The sequence below is a fragment of the Pipistrellus kuhlii genome, unplaced genomic scaffold (assembly GCF_014108245.1).
Source record: "Pipistrellus kuhlii isolate mPipKuh1 unplaced genomic scaffold, mPipKuh1.p scaffold_m20_p_19, whole genome shotgun sequence".
Lineage (NCBI taxonomy): Eukaryota > Metazoa > Chordata > Mammalia > Chiroptera > Vespertilionidae > Pipistrellus > Pipistrellus kuhlii.
In genome coordinates, this window is record NW_023425504.1 from 18,174,648 (window position 1) to 18,192,694 (window position 18,047).

General features: G+C 37.7%; 1 protein-coding gene and 1 pseudogene across 11 annotated transcripts in view; one reads left to right on the forward strand and one right to left on the reverse strand.

The window, feature by feature from the left end:
• The window catches only part of THOC2 (THO complex 2), a 126,641-nt gene that overhangs the window by 43,987 nt on the left and 64,607 nt on the right, over window positions 1–18,047 (forward strand). For 10 of the 11 annotated variants that reach the window (XR_006742009.1, XM_045583549.1, XM_045583552.1 and 7 more), the window contains exon 8: window positions 13,669–13,835. Coding sequence is in view for 10 of the 11 variants with exons in the window: in XM_045583549.1 (XP_045439505.1) it covers window positions 13,669–13,835 (167 nt within the window). In the remaining variant the exon portion in view is untranslated. Of the gene's footprint in view, window positions 1–970; window positions 1,053–13,668; window positions 13,836–18,047 lie in introns of those variants that run through there. The other variant, XM_045583554.1, reaches the window with a different exon arrangement.
• On the reverse strand, window positions 6,558–7,723 carry LOC118721981 (annotated as a pseudogene).

Consider the following 18,047-nt stretch of genomic DNA (forward strand, 5'->3'; position numbering starts at 1 on the left):
TCTGTCCTGTGTAAACTCCTCATTTGTTTTTGTTTTATCTGCCTATTCATTGACATCTCTTGTCTGTCCTTGTTTCTTTTATTTATTTTTTGTCCTGTGAATTAAAACCGTTTTAGTCCTTTATTGTTTTGGGAACATTTTAAGGAGCGATTTTTTTGAATGTGTGCTTTCATCTAAATGGGAAAATGTACACTCCTTTCTTTTCTTGAACTTTTAGCCCATATAGAAAATGGCTTATGTTACTGTCTCTACAGAACAATGTGGCAATCACAACTGCAGGCCCACGACACACATGGATATTCCATGAGTATAAACTATTTGTTTCTTGGGTTAAACCTCTATTCTAGTCCATCAAGTGTACTGTGAAGCACACTAGTCCAGAAGCACTCAGATATTGCCTCATCAAGTAGCTTTTGTTGGACACCCCTCTCAACACTTCCTATCACTCACTGTTTTTCTTCTGAGCACTTAACACTGTACAAAATGCAATGCATTTTATTCCTGATCCCCCACTGGAATGTAAGCTCCGTGAGGACAACAAATTTTGTTTTGTTTAGTACCTCTAACCGCAGTGCCTGGTATATAGGTGCTAAATAAATACTTGTTGAAAAATGAATGAATCTTTCTTCCTTTCTGATAGAGTTTATAGTGATTCTTTGCCTCTTTTCGCTGATATGGAGGATTTTTGAAAGTTCATTCTCCTGGCTCAATGTTTGTTTCTGTCTGGCTATCTGACTCCCTCATCTCCCCCTTTGTCTAAGAAAGAAATTTTTCCTTGACATGAAAATTGAGGTTAAGAATTCTAATTCCAATGAGCATTAGAATTTATTGAATTCCTCCTCAATGCAGATTCCATGCAGGCCTTGTCTCATCTGGCCAGAGCAGATCACTGACAGCTTTCTATTTTTCATGGCATTTTTTAATGTTTCCCCTTGTTTATTCCCATTGTTTTCTCTTTAGGAACAATTTAGACAGATAACACCTCGTACAAATCTATCTCAGGTGTGATCTCTTTCACCAGCCATTGGCAGAACGGATATCTAGTTTGGGAGGTATGCATTTTAGTTACATTTACATTTCAGGGTACTTGGTTGACTCAGGATAAATTCTTATATCATCCTATAATTAGAAGACAGTTGTTTTCTCCCTAAATGATTCTGATGCAGCAAAATGTTTATATCCTAAATATTAAAAAAAATGTTTATACCCTGTCAGATCATCTGGGGCTATTTACTACATGAACAAACAAGGAAGTAGAACCATTATGAGTCTTCATGGCGGTTGTGATCTCAAGTTTGACATTAGATTTGAAAAACTTACTAAATAGGAATTGGTAGTGATTAGTTTAGGGTCTTGAGCTGCCAAGTCATAGACCCCACACAAATGATCCCTGCATCAAGATGGCAAAAAGCATCTTTCAGAAATTAGAGGAGAGGATGTTAGAGATGGTGTCCTTTAATTGTTGAACTATAAACACTATTTTTCTGAGTGCCTTTCAAAAAAAAAAGCAATAGCTAGGTATTCTTTTCTTCTAAATTAGTGGTCAGCAAATTTTTTTTCTAAAGGGTGAGCAAATATTTTTTGTTTTGTTTTGTAAGGCCACGTGTTTTTTTTGTTGCAGTTACACAACTCTGTCATTGTAGTATTAAATCAGCCATAGGCAACATAAATAAATGAGTGTGAGTGTGTGTGTGTGCTCTAGGAAAACTATTTACAAAAGCCTAATGGATTTGACTCAGTATTGCTAATTCCTGCTCTAAATAAAAAGTGCTGGTTAAAAATTAGTTATGGAGCTAGCTTACTTGAGTTAAGTTTTGGAGTGTGAAAATAGTTCTTCTTTTTGGCTTAGACTCTAACTTTTTCCTTCTTATCCAGAATCAAAACTCACTTCACCAAACCCTCCAGGATCTTCATTTGTTGCCTGTTGTTGAAGGCTGTAGATTTGACTGGGGATGGAGAAATACAGAGTGATAGTTCTGCCCCTTCAATCTCACATGTCCTCTTGGTTGCTTGTTAAGTGACCAGAAAAACATTAAAAACAAAATAAAGTCCTGAGCCAAATGACTTTATTCTTGAGCAGATTATGGGACATTTAACCTCATTGATTACATTATCTTGACTGCTTAATATTTTATCTTTGGACCAGTTTGATTGTAAGGGCCATTTAGCCTAGAAGTATCTTATTGTGTTGATTCTTTCCTATCCTTTTGACTGCCAGTTGACTGTCTCCTTTACTAAGTTTTTGCTTTATTGAAAATTTCTTTACTACAGACTAGTTATGAAGTTATTGTTCTCTAGTATGAAAAAGATGGCAGCAGTTGTTTATTTTTTAGCATTATATTTTTATTTTGTTAGGTGCATTTCTCTGCATTTGGTTTCTAGTAGTTCTTTGCCTTGAGACGTGTTTTTTTTTTTTTAACGCAATTTATTAGAAATAGTCTAGTATAGGTCTTTATTGCCCTTTTTAGTTCATTTTTATCTGCTATAACAAAATACCACTGACTAGGTGGCTTATAAACAACTGAAAGGTATTTCTCATAATTTTGGAGGCTGGAAGTCCAAGATCAAGGTGCTAGCATGCTTGAATTCTGGTGAAGGGCCTCAGTTGCAGACTGAAGGCTTCTTGCTGTATCCTCACATGAAGGAAGGGTCCAGAAAACTCTGTCTTTAAAATATATATATTACTAGTGGCCTGGTGCATAAAATTCATACACATTAAAAGGGAAATAATTAGAGGAAATATTTTAATATTGCTATTTGCCCTTTCTTTATAATAGAAGTGTCAGAGATGAAAGAAAATTAGTAAAATGTGTATGAAAATCTCCCTCCTGTCAGTCTGAGGCATGCTGTGGGATCTAGAGTCAAGTTCCTGCCTACCACCCACATGTGCTTTGAAAATGCAGGAGACCCAGACCCAGCTGGCCCCACCCCTGTCAAGCCCCTCTGAGTGGGGAGTTCAGCTTCAGGCCCCCCAGCCCAGGGCCGGGTCTGGGGGTGGGTGGGAGGCGCACAGTCTCAGGTCCTCCGTCAAGCCCTGCTGGGTGGGGGGGGGGGTGCAGCCTCAGGTCTGCTGGCCTGACTCTGGAGCAAGGGATGTGGCCTGAGGTCCCCTGTCAAGCCCCACCAGGCAGGGGACATAGCCTAAGGTCCCTCAGTCCTGGCGCTGGGGTGGGGATGCAGCCTGAGGTCCCAGTCAACCACGCTTGGCAGGGGGCGTGGCCTGAGGTCTCCCCCCCACCCCCCCTCATCAAGCCCTGCTGGGCAGGTGGCATGGCCTGTGGTCCCCTGGCGCTGGAGTGGGGCCTGTGATCAGGAAGGGAGGGACACGGGAGGGAGGGGCACGGCCTGACATCCCTTGTCAAGCCCCACCAGGTGAAGGGCGCAGCCTGAGGTCCCCCATCTGAGATCTCCTGGCCTGGTGCTGTGGCAGGGGGTGTGGCCTGAGGTCTCCTGGCCTTGTGCTGGGGCTAGTGTGTAGCCTGAGGTCCCCCATCAAGCCCCATGGAGCCTCAGGCGCCATGCAGCCTCAGGTCCCTACTGTTCAGTCATGACATGATGGCATCCTGGCTAATTTGCATATTCCTCTATTATATATTAAGATATTATTGTTTTCAGAGAGAGGAAGGGAGATCGAGAGAGAGATGGAAACATCACTGATGAAAGAGAACATTGATCGTCTGCCTCCTGCACACCTCACACTGGATATGGTGCCCACAACCTGGGCTTGTGCCCTGGCCAGAAATTGAACCATGACTTCCAGGTTCATAGGTTGACACTCAACCACTGAGCCATGCCAGCCAGGTGGAAATTCTTTTTTAAGGGTATTAATCTCATTCACGAGTGCTTTGCTCTCATGACCTAATCACCTAACAAAAGCCCTTACTTCCTAATATCCTCACATTTGGCATTAGAATTTTAGCATATGAATTCTGGCGGGAGGAAGAGGGGACAGGCATAAGCATTCAGGCCATAGCATTGCCTGTTTCTAAAGTAATTCTAGATACCAGATCATGTCCTTTTGTTCAAAACATGATTTTTCTTTGTCTCATAAGGTCCATTCTATCAGGAATATAATGATTGAAACTGTCATTTTCTTCTTTGAAATGTACAAGCTGGACATCTTGTCCAGTCATGTTTACAATATTACCTTGGTCTTTTGTTGTTACGAATCTCAATTTGGCCTGTTCCTAAAAAAGCCGTTGTCAGTTTAATCATAACTTTGCCTGTAGTATACTGTCCATCATGTCCATCTTTGGGGGAAACTTTAGTTACTTTTCAGTGCATTTTTCTTCAAAAATGTATCATCCAGAAGGTGTGCATTCTCCTCAAGGGTAGGGAAGGCATTTTTAAAAAATATATTTTATTGATTTTTGTACAGAGAGGAATGGAGAGAGATAGTCAGAAACATCAATGAGAGAGAGTCATCGATCAGCTTCCTCCTGCACTGGGGATATGCCCGCAACCTAGGTACATGCCCTTGACTGAAATCAAACCCGGGACCCTTCAGTCCCCAAGCCAATGCTCTATCCATTGAGCCAAACTGGTTTCGGCAGGAAGGCATTTTCTTAATCTCAGTAGCACAAGCACCTGGCACACTGGCTAATTATTTAATGTTTATTAAATGAAAGAATGAATACAGGCAGACCTCGAGTTACATCGGACTCGAGGTACATCGTTTCATGGTTACATCATCATCTCCCATTTATTTATTAAAAAAAAAAGTTCCATCATTTTGATGTATGCACATATGTACCTTATGTTTTCTTTTTATTATTTACTTACCACAAGTAAAGGTCAGGAATTGTTATCTTTATTTTTTATTTTTTACTGTTGTATATGAGTTCCTTGTGAGAGACGTAGGTTCTTATGTAGGTGGGTTCCGACTTATGGCGAAAATCACGTTATGTTGCGCCATAGGAATGGATCTCTGATGTAACCGGAGGACGTACTTGTACATGGCCATTACAGGCCTGCCATTTTCTTATTTTTCCACTTGTTCCCTTCTAATATGGTTCCCTATTTGTTCCTGAAAAGGTGTAAGGGCAGTGTGTGTGTGTGTGTGTGTATTAATGTAACTGGTGATAGAGCTAGGGAGCTAGGGTTATGCTTTCTCTCAAGGTCACATGACTGTCGATGCTTGGGCTCTTAATGTTGTATTTTGTCCTCTTTTGTCTTAAAGACAAAAGCCTTTCTAAGATGCTTGAGCACAAGAGTGACTATGTTCTACCACAGCTGCCATTAGGAAAATAATGATTCTGGAAACTTCAAGCTTACTGATTGTTATTAGAGTATCATTATGTATGAAATAGTTTAACTGTTACTTAGCAGATTTGTAAGGTTTAAAAAATGGATGAGAGAGAAACATTGATCGGCTGCCTCATGCAGTGCCCATACTGGGCACCAAGCCCACAACCTGAGCACGTGCCCTGACCAGGTATTGAACCAGTGACATCTTGGTGCAGGGGACAACACTTAATCCACTGAGCCACACTGGCCGGGCAATAGAGTACTACTATTAAATAAAACAATGGTTCGCATTGTAGCACATTGAAAATAGAAACTTTAAAGCAATATATGTGAAACACATTTCCATGTAACATGTTGCTGTTTTTAGACTTTATTCACAACTTTTGTGTATATGTAACTTAATGGGTAATTATGTTAGCCATTTTTTTCAAAATTATATTAATGTTGTATTTTGTCCTCTTATTTGATGACTTAATTTGTAAATTTAATGAATGTGGGAATAATTAAAAGGTTGCAAGAGAATACTTTTTTAAGGGGGGGATATTTAATAAATTTGCTTAAATGATACAGAACTGAAAATATTAGAAATCTATATACCATAGAAAGTGAATATAAATTAGCCAACTCTTTGAACATTTCCAGTTTAGCACACATACAAATACATATTCATCTCTTCTATGTAGGAATAACACATACATTCATAAAATAATGATTCTGGCAAAAAATTTTCAGAGATATTAAAAATATTCTTAAGTTTTAAAGATGGTGTGGAATAAGTTTTAACAACATTCCACTTGAATGGAAAACCCTGATTTAATTCCCCAACTTTCATGCCAGAAGCATGGTTGGTTTGATTTAAAAAACCCCCACAGATCTTGGTATCATATTGGCTTATTAATAATTAAGACATTTTATTTACACAGTATGTCAGCGTAGCCAAAAAAACTTTTAATATTATTTGCTATGATGTTTAAAACTTTCAAAATCTTTCAACATAAGAAAATAGCTGCACAAATTTGTGTGTTTCTTATAAAACACAATCTTAAAAAAATAATGATGATTGGTCTTTGCTTTTCCTAGTAATAAGTTTTGTTTTATTTTTTTCACATAATATAAAGTATATTCTTATGAAGGGTTGTATTAAGATTCATTAGTTCTTCAACAATGTTGCCAAGTAACCATATAAATCCTATATGCAGCAAAGATGAACAATCTTCATAGTGCACTTTCACCTTATTAAAGTTGAAGCTGCTCCTTTCGGATATTTTTCCACTTCAATGTGAAGTAGATTGTTAGGGTTTCGTTAGTGGTTTCATATGTGGCTTTAAAAGAAAAAGGTTTTGATTTCTTCCACAGTTCACAATTCTCTAGTGAGACTTGTTTGGAAATCATATAGTCCAGGGATGTTTTGAATAACCAAATGCTCTTTAGTAGATGAAGTCTTTCGATGCAACTGTAATAAATAAGCATCTACATCCTTAGCTATATTACCAGTAAATCCTGGAACCAAAGTAAGATGGTTTTCTTATTCCCACAGTCCACTTAATTATTGTTTTAAAATATGAATATTTCCATCATTTATCATTTCTGTTTTGGATGATAGTTTTTGACCACCACCTTTTTTATGACTGCTTGAAGCCAGTTTAAACCAACTATTATATATTCTTCAAATTTGCTTTTAAGTAGTGACTGTACAAGAGGCAACAAGTCTACACAGCATCCGAGTGAGATGTATTGTTTTTCTTCCTGTAAACTATGGGTAAGCACAGGAAGGCAATCACCATCACTCCAAGGTCTTCTATCTTCACAAAATAAGTTACAAGTGCATTTTTACTTCTCTTTTTCCAGAAAGTTAAATCTATATTCAATCTCAAATTTCTGCTGAGCAAATCTTGTGCCATTGTTTCATGATCCTGAGAAATCTCAGGAAAACCCCCCACTGTATTTTGATGATACACTTTCTGTCTGAAGAACTAGAATCGGAGTTAAGCAAATATGTTTGACTATCATGGTGTAATTTTTCAGGCAGGTGTCCTGCACAAGCCAGTTCATTTTCTTTATTTACCATATCACAGCTCCCTCTTCTAGAGGACTGTTTCATTTCAAAACAAGAATTTGGAAAAGGATAAAAACTTTCTTTTTGTGGAAGATCACCTTACGTAGTTTATCTGGGCTTTTAACAGCCTGTCCAACTGTTCTATTTATGTAAGCAGCCAACTGTTTTTGAGATTTATTAACCACCTTCATGTTCTTCTTAGTGAAATTAGATCTCTCTCTTTTTTTTTTTTTTTTTTTTTTTTTAGAATGATCAATGGAATGGTTCTCAATATTATTATAAAAGTTTGGTTTTTTAACATTGTGGGTTTCAGATGTCATAATCTCTTAAATACCGGCAACCTCATGGTACCGCGGTGCTTCAGTCCAGCCCTGGCGCTGACAAACTGTGCCTGGAAGCCTGGCCACTCAGGGCCATTCAAATGCGGCCACAAAGACCATACATTTCATAATCTATTGTCAATGTTACAGCAGTTTGGAGGCATTTTTTCAGCTTTATTCAGGCATAATTGACATACAATAAACTGTGCATATTTAAAGTCTAAATAATGCACATTTCTATCATTCCACTCCCCAATTTCTTCTTGCCCCTTTGTATTTTATTTCCTCTCAGCTCCCGCTGTCCCCCTGTCTAGACACCCACTGATCTGCTTTTTGTCACTAGAGATTAGTTCACATTTTCCTAGAATTATTTTTATAAATGGAATCATGTAGTGAGTTATTTTGTTGTACAACTTATTTCAGCATAATTTTTTTTGTGATCATCTATGTTACTTGTATTATTGCTGAGTAGTCCATTACTTATACTACAATTATATTGTACTAAGTTTGTCCATTTACACATTGACTGGCATTTGAGAGTGTCCTTTTATAAATCTATGAGTATTTATGGACATAGAAATTTATTTCTCTTGGATAAATACCTAGGAATGAAATGGCTGGGGGATATGGTAGGTGTAAGTTTAAATTTTTTAAAATTTCTTTATTGATTAAGATACTACATATGTGTATTTATTCCCTCATTTCCCTCCCATCCCTCCACTTATGCCCTCACCTGCCTCTTGTCTTTGTCCATTGGTTAGGCTTATATGCATGTATACAAGTCCTTTGTTTGATCTCTCCACCTTATCCCCATCCTCCCCTACCTTCCCTCTGATGTTTGACGGTTTGATCAATGCTTCTCTGTTTCTGGATCTGTTTTTGTTTATCAGTTTATGCAGTTCATTATATTCCATAAATGAATAAGATCATGTGATATTTATCTTTCTCTGACTGACTTATTTCACTTAGCATAATGCTCTCCAGTTCCATCCATGCCTTTGCAAATGGTAAGAATTCCTTCTTTTTTACTGCACTGTAGTATTCCATTGTGTAGATGTATCACAGTTTTTTAATCCACTCATCTGCTGATGGGCATTTAGGCTGTTTCCAAATTTTAGCTATGATAAATTGTGTTGCTATAAACATAGGGGTGCATATATCCTTTCTGATTGGTGTTTCTAGTTTCTTGGGATATATTCCTAGATGTGGGATCACTGGGTCAATTGGGAGTTCCATTTTTAGTTTTTTGAGGAAACTCCATACTGTTCTCCACAGTGGCTGCACCAGTCTGCATTCCCACCAGCAGTGCATGAGGGTTTCTTTTTCTCCGTGTAAGTTGAACTTTTAAGGAAACTGCCAGTTTTACAAAGTTACATTTTATATTTACACCCGTAGCATTTAAATTTCCAATTGCTATTTTTGAGTCACTTTTATATTCATAGGCCATACTTTTCTTTTTTTGGGGGGAGGATACAGGATGAGAAAAAAATATTTAGAAGTTTTCTTCCCAGGACTTTAGGTAAACATCTCTTTGGGGGAATTTATGAAAATCTGGAGCTCTTTGTAATAAGACATGATTACTTTTTTTTTTTTTTTTTTTTTATAAATCTTTATTGCTCAGATTATTACAATTGTTTCTCCTCCCCCCCCCCCCATAGCTCCCTTCTACCCGGTTCCCGCCCTACCCTCTGCCCTTACCTCCTCCTCTCTCCCCCATTGACCTCATCCATAGGTGTACGATTTTAATCCAGTCTCTTCCTGCACCCCCACACCCCTTTCCCCCTGATAATTATCAATCCACTCCCTTTTTTTGCCCCTGATTCTATTATATTCATCAGTTTATTTTGTTGTTCAGATTTTTAATTCACTTGATTTTTAGATTCACTTGTTTGTATATATGTATTTGTTGATCTTAATTTTTATCTTTTTTATTCTTCCTCTTCTTAAAGAATACCTTTCAGCATTTCATATAATACTGGTTTGGTGGTGATGAACTCTTTTAGCTTTTTCTTATCTGTGAAGCTCTTTATTTGCCCTTTAATTCTGAATGATAACTTTGCTGGATACAGTAATCTTGGTTGTAGGTTCTTGCTATTCATCACTTTGAAGTTGGATCTCTGAATAATATTTTTTATTTCAGTCAGTTTATGTTTAATTTCTAGTTGGGTCTCATTAAATTTATCGGCCTTTTCTAGGAAATTCTTGAAAAACCTTATAACCATGGTTTTGAACTCTACATCCAGTCTTTTGTTCTCCTCCATCTCTTTCGTTTGAGATCTATTTCCTTGTCTCGGCATTTTCGCTGCTTCCCAGAGTTGGTAGGATCGCTTTGTGTTTGGTGTCCTATATGGGCCAGTGGGTCAGCCTCCCCAGTTACCTGAGGTAGACACTCTTGGTGCTCCCCTTTGTGGACTGTGTGAACAGTCTTGTAGTTAAGACTTGATTGTTGTTGGTATCACTGGGAGGAATTGACCTCCAGGCCCTTTGGATGTGAGTATCAGCTGTGTCTACTCCAGGATACCTTCTGTATTGGAGACAGTCTTATAGGATCAGACTTGCAAAATTGCAAAAGCCTCTGTGCTCAGCTTAGATGGGGCGGAGTCTCAGGGCTGAGCTGACAGTCTTGGCTTCCCATTAGCCCTTCCCTTGTGCGCTCGCCTGAGTTTCTGCCTGACCTCTGCTTTCCGCGGCTCTCCTGAGTTTCCTTCTGACCTTCCAGATTCCCCGTGCAAGAGTGTGGATGCCCTAGGGGCTTGCCTGGAATTGGGTTGGGTCTCTGTAGTCAGGAGCTTCTGACTCCTTCTGCTATGGAGAGGCCATGGCAACCTCCGCTGTGAGACTTCTCTACGTGCACTCACTCGTGTGTGACTTAGACCCTGCCTGCTGCGGCTCCTGGCTCCCCCAGTCTCCTAGTCTCCCAATCTTTGGGTGCCTTTCTCTACAGTCCAGACTCCACCCGTATGAGCCTGGGTCCATGGGGTTTCGGCTGGGGTTGGGGTTCAGTATAGTCAGAAAGGGTTCAGTGCAATCACGAACTTTCTTTCTCCTCCCGCCAGCCAGGCATTTGGCTGTCCTTCCTCTCTGCACACGAGTGTCTCCCTACCTCAGCGCTTTGCAGCTCCTAATCCGATCTGTGAGCCTCTCTCCTTTCTAGTTGTAGATTTCCCACTCCGGCAGCTTTCCTGTGGTTTAGGGTGATGTCCGTTCTGTTTTTTAGTTGTTTTGAAATTGTTGTGTGAGGCCGCAGCTTAGGTGCTTACCTAGGCCGCCATCTTGGTTTCTCCGAATTGACATGATTACTTGTTAGTCCTTTTTCCCTTAGTATGAGAAATGGAAGAAAATGTCTTCTTAACTTTGGATTTTATAAAAAGAGAAAAGAGCCCTGTATTTTTTAAAAAGTGAAAAGAGCCCTGGCCCGATAGCTCAGTTGGTTAGAGCGTCATACCAATGCTCCAAGGTTATGGGGGGCTCCATCTGCGGTCAGGGCACATATGAGAATCAACCAATAAATGCATAAAATACCTGGAACAATAAATTGAAATCCTCCCTCCCTTCCTCCCTTCCCTTCACCTTTTTCTTTCTAACATCAATCAATAGAAAAATTAGTATTGTGATTAATAAAAAAGAGGTAAGAAATACTTCTTGTATTTGTAGAGTTCACTTTTCTAGGTTAGTGCTAAGATACAACAGGTCCTTGAATAACGGGGTTTTCTTCAACATTGTTTCATTATAATATTGATGAGATGCTGTAAGGACTTAATGCTTGTTTATATCAATTAACCTGTAGTAAAATTGCTTTCATTTTACATCATTTTGGCTAAAGTAGTAAAATAATAACATTTAGTGAGGACTTACTGTACTGTGAACCAGATATTAGTTTTATCCGATTTAATAAAATTAAGTGTAGAGTTAAAAGAAGTAACTCTGGAAATCTCTTATAAAATAGATGATATTAGAAATTTCTTTGATAAATTCCCTAAATCAGTGGTCGGCACACTCATTAGTCAATAGAGCCAAATATAAACAGTACAACGATTGAAATTTTTTTGAGAGCCAAATTTTTTAAACTTAAACTTCTTCTAATGCCACTTCTTCAAAATAGACTTGCCCAGACCGTGGTATTTTGTGGAATAGCCACACTCAAGGGGCCAAAGATCCTCATGTGGCTCTCGAGCCGCAGTTTGCCGACCACAGCCCTAAGTCATCCATGAGGTGCAGAGTTTAGACTTAACATCTCTCCCTAATTTCAATACACTTGCTCATTTTCCCTCTTGAATTAGAATAAATGTTAATTTACTTGCCCCAATGAAATGGTTAGCTTTGCATTTAGGGGCTACATCTAATTAAAAAATTTAATTAAAAAATATATATATTTTATCGATTTTTTACAGAGAGGAAGGGAAGAGGGGGAGAGAGTCAGAAACATTGATGAGAGAGAAACATCAATAAGCTGCCTCCTCTGGGTCATAAGCATACATTTTTAAAATATATTTTATTGATTTTTTTACAGAGAGGACGGGAGAGAGATAGAAACATCGATCAGTTGCCTCCTGCACACCCCCTACTGGGGATGTGCCCGCAATCAAGGTACATGCCCTTGACCGGAATAGAAACTAGGACCCTTGAGTCCACAGCCCGACATTCTATCCACTGAGCAAAACTGGTCAGGGCTGAAATAGTAGTATTTTATTCAGTTTGATGTGTAAGGCATGTGTAAATTGATATAAATTGAGGGAACAGCAGATTTATATCTCATGCTCACTCTGGGTCATAGCATACATTTAGAAAATATATTTTACTGATTTTTTACAGAGAGGAAGGGAGAGAGATAGTTAGAAACATCAATCAGCTGCCTCCTGAACACCCCCTACTGTGGTTGCCTGCAACCAAGGTACATGCCCTTGACCAGAATCGAACCTGGGAACTTTTAGTCCGCAGGCCGAGGCTCTATCCACTGAGCCAAATTGGTTTTGGCATAAGCATACATTTTATTGAGAGGAATGGTGGGTGGAGTGGCCTGTATCACTTACATTATTTTTCTTTTTGCTGTGTGTAAATAGTTGCATTCTCATAAATTAGATGTATATGTGATGTGATTACATTGTAATTATGGTAACAGGTAAAGCTGAATGCAAAAAGAGATTTATGTGCATATTAAGATTAGGGTGGCTGATAGGTTTGCTAAGTCATTATTCATGCCCCTTTTTAGCTTACCATAGTAGGTTAGTAAGGATAAGTAGCCATCATTAGCACTTATTCAGTGCTTCTTCCCTTCATTTTCCTCTTTGCCTAGATCATCTATTTTCTTCTCTTTGCTTGTGCTATCTACACTCCTTTTTTGTGTCCCCAACTCCTTGGTATTCTCTCATCTCTTTAGAATCAGTAGTTTACCCTGTAGAATGCTACCAAAACCCAAAAACATAAATCAGTTGTACAATTATATTTTGTAGCTTTGTTGTGTATATAAAATTAAACTGTGAAGTGGTTCTAAAAATGGTGGTCTAGGCTGGTGCCATTTTGGGGCTCAGCCCATCTGATATCCAGATGACCTAATTTAATTATAAATTTATAATCCCTTAACAAAATAATAGTGGTCTACTTTCATGAGTTCTTTATATAAACATTCAAGATAACTTCTGCATAAAACATTTAAGTAAAACTCTTTATTTGCCTAACTTATAAAATGCATTGTTTTATTTTTATATTTTGCTAAGAGTTAAAAATGTGGATCTCTTCCACTACCCTGGTTAATCAAGAACTGATAGACGAAAGTTTACTTGACTTAGTGTCATAGGTCCTGGGTTCCAGCACAGCCTTGTCATTAACTCACTTTGTAATCCTGGAAAAGTAACATTTCTCATGTGTAAAATGTGGGGAATGGACTTGATCTTAAAAAGATTTCCCTCTGGGGCAGGAGAAGCAAACTTGTAAAAGAAGTTGTTTTTAAAAAGAGTTTTATCTTATATAAGTTGTTCCTGAAGTTTAATGGCTTTCTAGAAATTATGGATAATCACTTTTGAATTTTGTATATCTCATCTGTTGCAGGATGCTTTAATCTGGATCCCAATAGAGTTTTGGATGTCATTTTAGAAGTGTTTGAATGCAGGCCAGAACATGATGACTTCTTTATATCTTTATTAGAATCTTACATGAGTATGTGTGAACCGCAAACACTGTGTCATATTCTTGGGTTCAAATTCAAGTTTTACCAGGTAACAAAATATGTGTGTATATCTATATCTATCTGTATCTATAGGTTAATTTCATTATTTTATATGTACAATTTAATTTGAATCTTATTTGTAAATGATTAGTTTTAGCTACACCATTCTAAGAGAGGAAATAGATAAATGGATAGCTAACAATGAGGTGTAATAAGTACTGTATTAGTACTATGAATGCTGTGATATGAAAGTCTAGAGGAAAGCATAATAAACATCTTGCTTTGGGAGAGATGGAGTCAGGGAAGGTTTTATAGATAATAAACTTTTAAAAACCTGTTCCTTGAAGGATGAGTAGGAGTTTGTTTACAGCTGTTAGTGCATAATGAAGACATAATAGTATGAGATTGAAGAAGTGGTATATAGTCAGATGTGTCTGGATTGCAAGATGTGGGGAAAAGAAGATATAGGAAATGAAGTTGGAAAGGTAGGTGTACTTTTGATGGTACAGTGTTGAGTTAGAAATTTACTGTGTAGACCAATGGTTATTTTTCACTTAAACAACTACAATAGCTATCTAGTAAATCTGTGCTTCTGATTATTTCTCTTTCAAGTCCATCTTTCATATTATTACTACTATTACATTCTGAAAAAGATCTAATTGATACACTGTTCAAACACATTTGCCTGGAGGATGAAATTCAAACTTACAAACATGGAAGAAAAGGCTAGTCACAATTTAGCCCCATTCTTTCTTTCCAGCTTCATCTTTACTGATTTCCCCCCTCAAATCTGATATTCTAGCCATATTAAAGTAATAGCCATTTCCTGAACTAAGGTATAGACATTGCTATGTATAGACAGACCTTTGTTTACAAGCAGTTTCTTAAACTAGAAAAATAATCTTATGCAGCTGTCTCACCTGTCTTGGTCTTAATCTTGTGAACTCCTATTTATTCTTACTTTATAGAACAAGTAAGTGCTACTTGTTCTACAAAGTCTTGACTGATATTTCAGTCATGCAGAATTAGTAACTTCTTAATATTTCTTTTCATAAAACGTGACACAGATTTCTGACACTTATCAGGTTATATTAGAACTTTGCCAGATTGTGAGTCATTTAGGCCAAGATCTATAGTTTACTGATTTCTCTTGGTTAATCTACTATTTAATCTATAGTAAATGCTCACTAATTATAAATGAGTGGTCTATCTCTTGATAGCATAGAGGATTTTAATGTAATAAGGCCTCCATTATCCTTTTCTTATACCTTTCTTAATTTGTCTACTTTGCTTGGGGTACTCAGCTATTCAAGAAATACTTATTGAGTGTTTATGATATGCTGTTGCTTTGCTAGGCACTAAGGATTCTCTGGTGGAGCATGTTTATTCCTGTCCTCTGGAGCTCAAGTTCAGGATAGTAAAAAATTTCTTTTAGCATTCTCCAGTGATAGATGACCTACTGTCTCTGCTTGTCTTTTATGTTTCACAATCTGGGATGCCCAAGAATAGAAATCAGATCAGAACAGAAATCAGATCAGAACTTGAAAGCCAAGTAAGACACATGGCAGGGTTTTCGGGCAAGAGTATTTCACCTTTGCTTAAAAATTAGTGATGGCAGCTGTTCCTGTTCCTACCAGAAACCAGGGCGTCCACTTTTAGTACAGGGAAGGAGAAGTTCAAGTGTTTTAAGAGGCACCATGATAGCTTTGGCTTTAAGAATATGAAGCCAACTGCTAAAGTGACAGGGTAACTGAAATTTAACTTGGATGTGATTACTTACAATATAAGTTAGGGTTTTGGAGACTATAGGTTTCAGAGCATAGTGCAGTGAGTAATGACCTATTGCATAACATCAAGTATTGTTTGTTAAATGTGAATTTTAGAATGAAATTTTTATATGAAAATATTCTCATGGTAGTAACACTTTTTGAGCTAACTTAAAATATCCCTGGGGATCGATAATGTTGGAATAATAATCCTTTTTAAAAAATAGACAGTGGGCCTTTTTATTACATAAGAAATACCCAACCAAGAAACATTTGATTTAGAAGTAACCTATTATTGAAAAGGGTAACCCTTATATTGCTCTGTAAAACTATTGCCTTTTTTCTTTTGCCTGAGCTATCTTATTGTTGTGAGAATCTGTAGTTTTAAGGACCATTAAGGGCAGGAGAAGAAATGTCAGAGATTTTAGGTAATTTGTGGTCTTGGAGGTAAAGTAAGGATAGCCTGGGAATTGGCTCCTAGGCATGTATGGTCACTTTTTTTTTTTTTTTTTTAATATATTTTATTGATTTTTTTACAGAGAGGAAGATAGAGAGATAGCTAGACTCGCTGATGAGAGAGAAACATCGACCAGCTGCCTCCAGCTGCCTCCTGCACCCCCCCCACCGGGGATGCGCCCGCAACCAATGCACATGCCCTTGACCGGAATCGAACCCGGGACCTTTCAGTCCGCAGACCGACGCTCCACCGCTGAGCCAAACCGGTTTCGGCTATGGTCACTCTTTATGCTAGTCCCTTATCTTACTCTACCTTCCCTTCTTTCAGTTACTACCTGATAATGTTCACTCCTCCTGCCTGTAATCCATATTTTTACCAATTGGGACTTACTTGAATTAGCAGGCTGCTGCACTCCCAATGCTTTAGACTGTGTGGCAAGAGATGAAAGCAATTTTAGAGCATATGATCATTTTGGAAAGTTAGGCAATCATATCTGCTTGATCCTCCTAACCGGGATTGCTGTGATAGAGGATTTAGGGGTAGCATGAGGAGCAGCACAAAGGACAGGCAGATGGAGTACTAGAAAGTATGAGGGCACCAAAAAACAAACTTGGCTGGAGTTGTCTTGCCATAGGAAAGAGGAAAGAGATGGTGATTCTCACCCATATCATAGCTCCTTGATTTGTGGATTCAAAATACAGTAGTAGTAATATTGGTAACACGACTAGCTGCTATTATAATCCAAATTCATTAATTTGAGAATTATTGATCGAGCACCTTTTATGTGGTAGGTAATGTTCTAGGTGCTGGGGCTATACATAAACAAATAAAAATTCTTGCCTTTATGATGCTAACATTCTAAGCAAATCATATGATATGCTAGAAGTTGATCAGTAAAATGGGGCAAAAAATATAGAGCAAGTTTAGGAAAATTGGGAGTGCTGGAGTTGGTTGCAATTGTAAATAGAATAGTGAGAGGAGACCTAATTGAGAAGATGAGATTCAAGCAAAGAAATGAAGGATGTGAGGTGTAAACTGTACAGATATCTGGAGAAAAATCTTCAGGCAAAGAGAAAAGCCAAAGCAAAGAAAGGCCTCAAGGTGTGAGCATGCTGATGTGTTCAAGAACAGCAGGAAGACTAGTGTAGCTGGATCAGAGTGATCGAGTGGGAGAGCTGTAGGAGATGAGATCAAAGAAAAGGGACTATATCAGATCACACAGAGTTAGCACAAAGTTTTTGACTATGATGCTGGGTGAAGCCAGAGGAGGATTCTGAATAGGAGAGTGATGTGATCTGACTAAGGTTTTTCATTTTGTTTCTTTTTTACTTTTTCACTTTATTATGAACATTTTTAAACATATAGGAAAGAATGTATAATATAATAGATGCCCATAACTCCATCACCTAAAAGTAAGTTTGGTATACTTTTTTGAAAATATTAGTTTATGTTACAGATACCATGAATGTTACTCCTAAATATGTTAGTTTGAACTTTCTAAAAGTAAGGGCATTTTTATATTTAATCATGATCCATGATACCAATTTCATACTTAACTAGATTGCTATCATATAATAAACCAAAACCATATTCATATTTCCCAAATTACTCCCCCCCCAATTCATTTTACAACTGGTCTGGTCAAATGATGATCCAATTATAGACCACATGCTGTACTTAATTGTTAGACTTCTTTTAATTTAGAATAGTATCTCCCCTTTCTTTAAAGGTACCAACTTGTTGAGGAGACTATTCCTATAGAAAACTTCACTTTTTGAATTTATCTAACTGCTTTTTCATGGTTGATTTAATTTTTTTTTTGGTCCCCTGTCTTTCTTATATACTTGGAGTTAGGTCTAAAGGCTTGACTTGATTATGTTCAGCTAAAATATTTAATCGCAAAAATATTCATGAGTTGTGCATTATGTTTTATATTGTATAACATCCAATACTGTCTGACTTTTAATGTTCCAGTAAGTTGATGACAGTCTAATCCTTCCATTATGCAATGACATTTTCTCCCTTATCAATAGCAGGT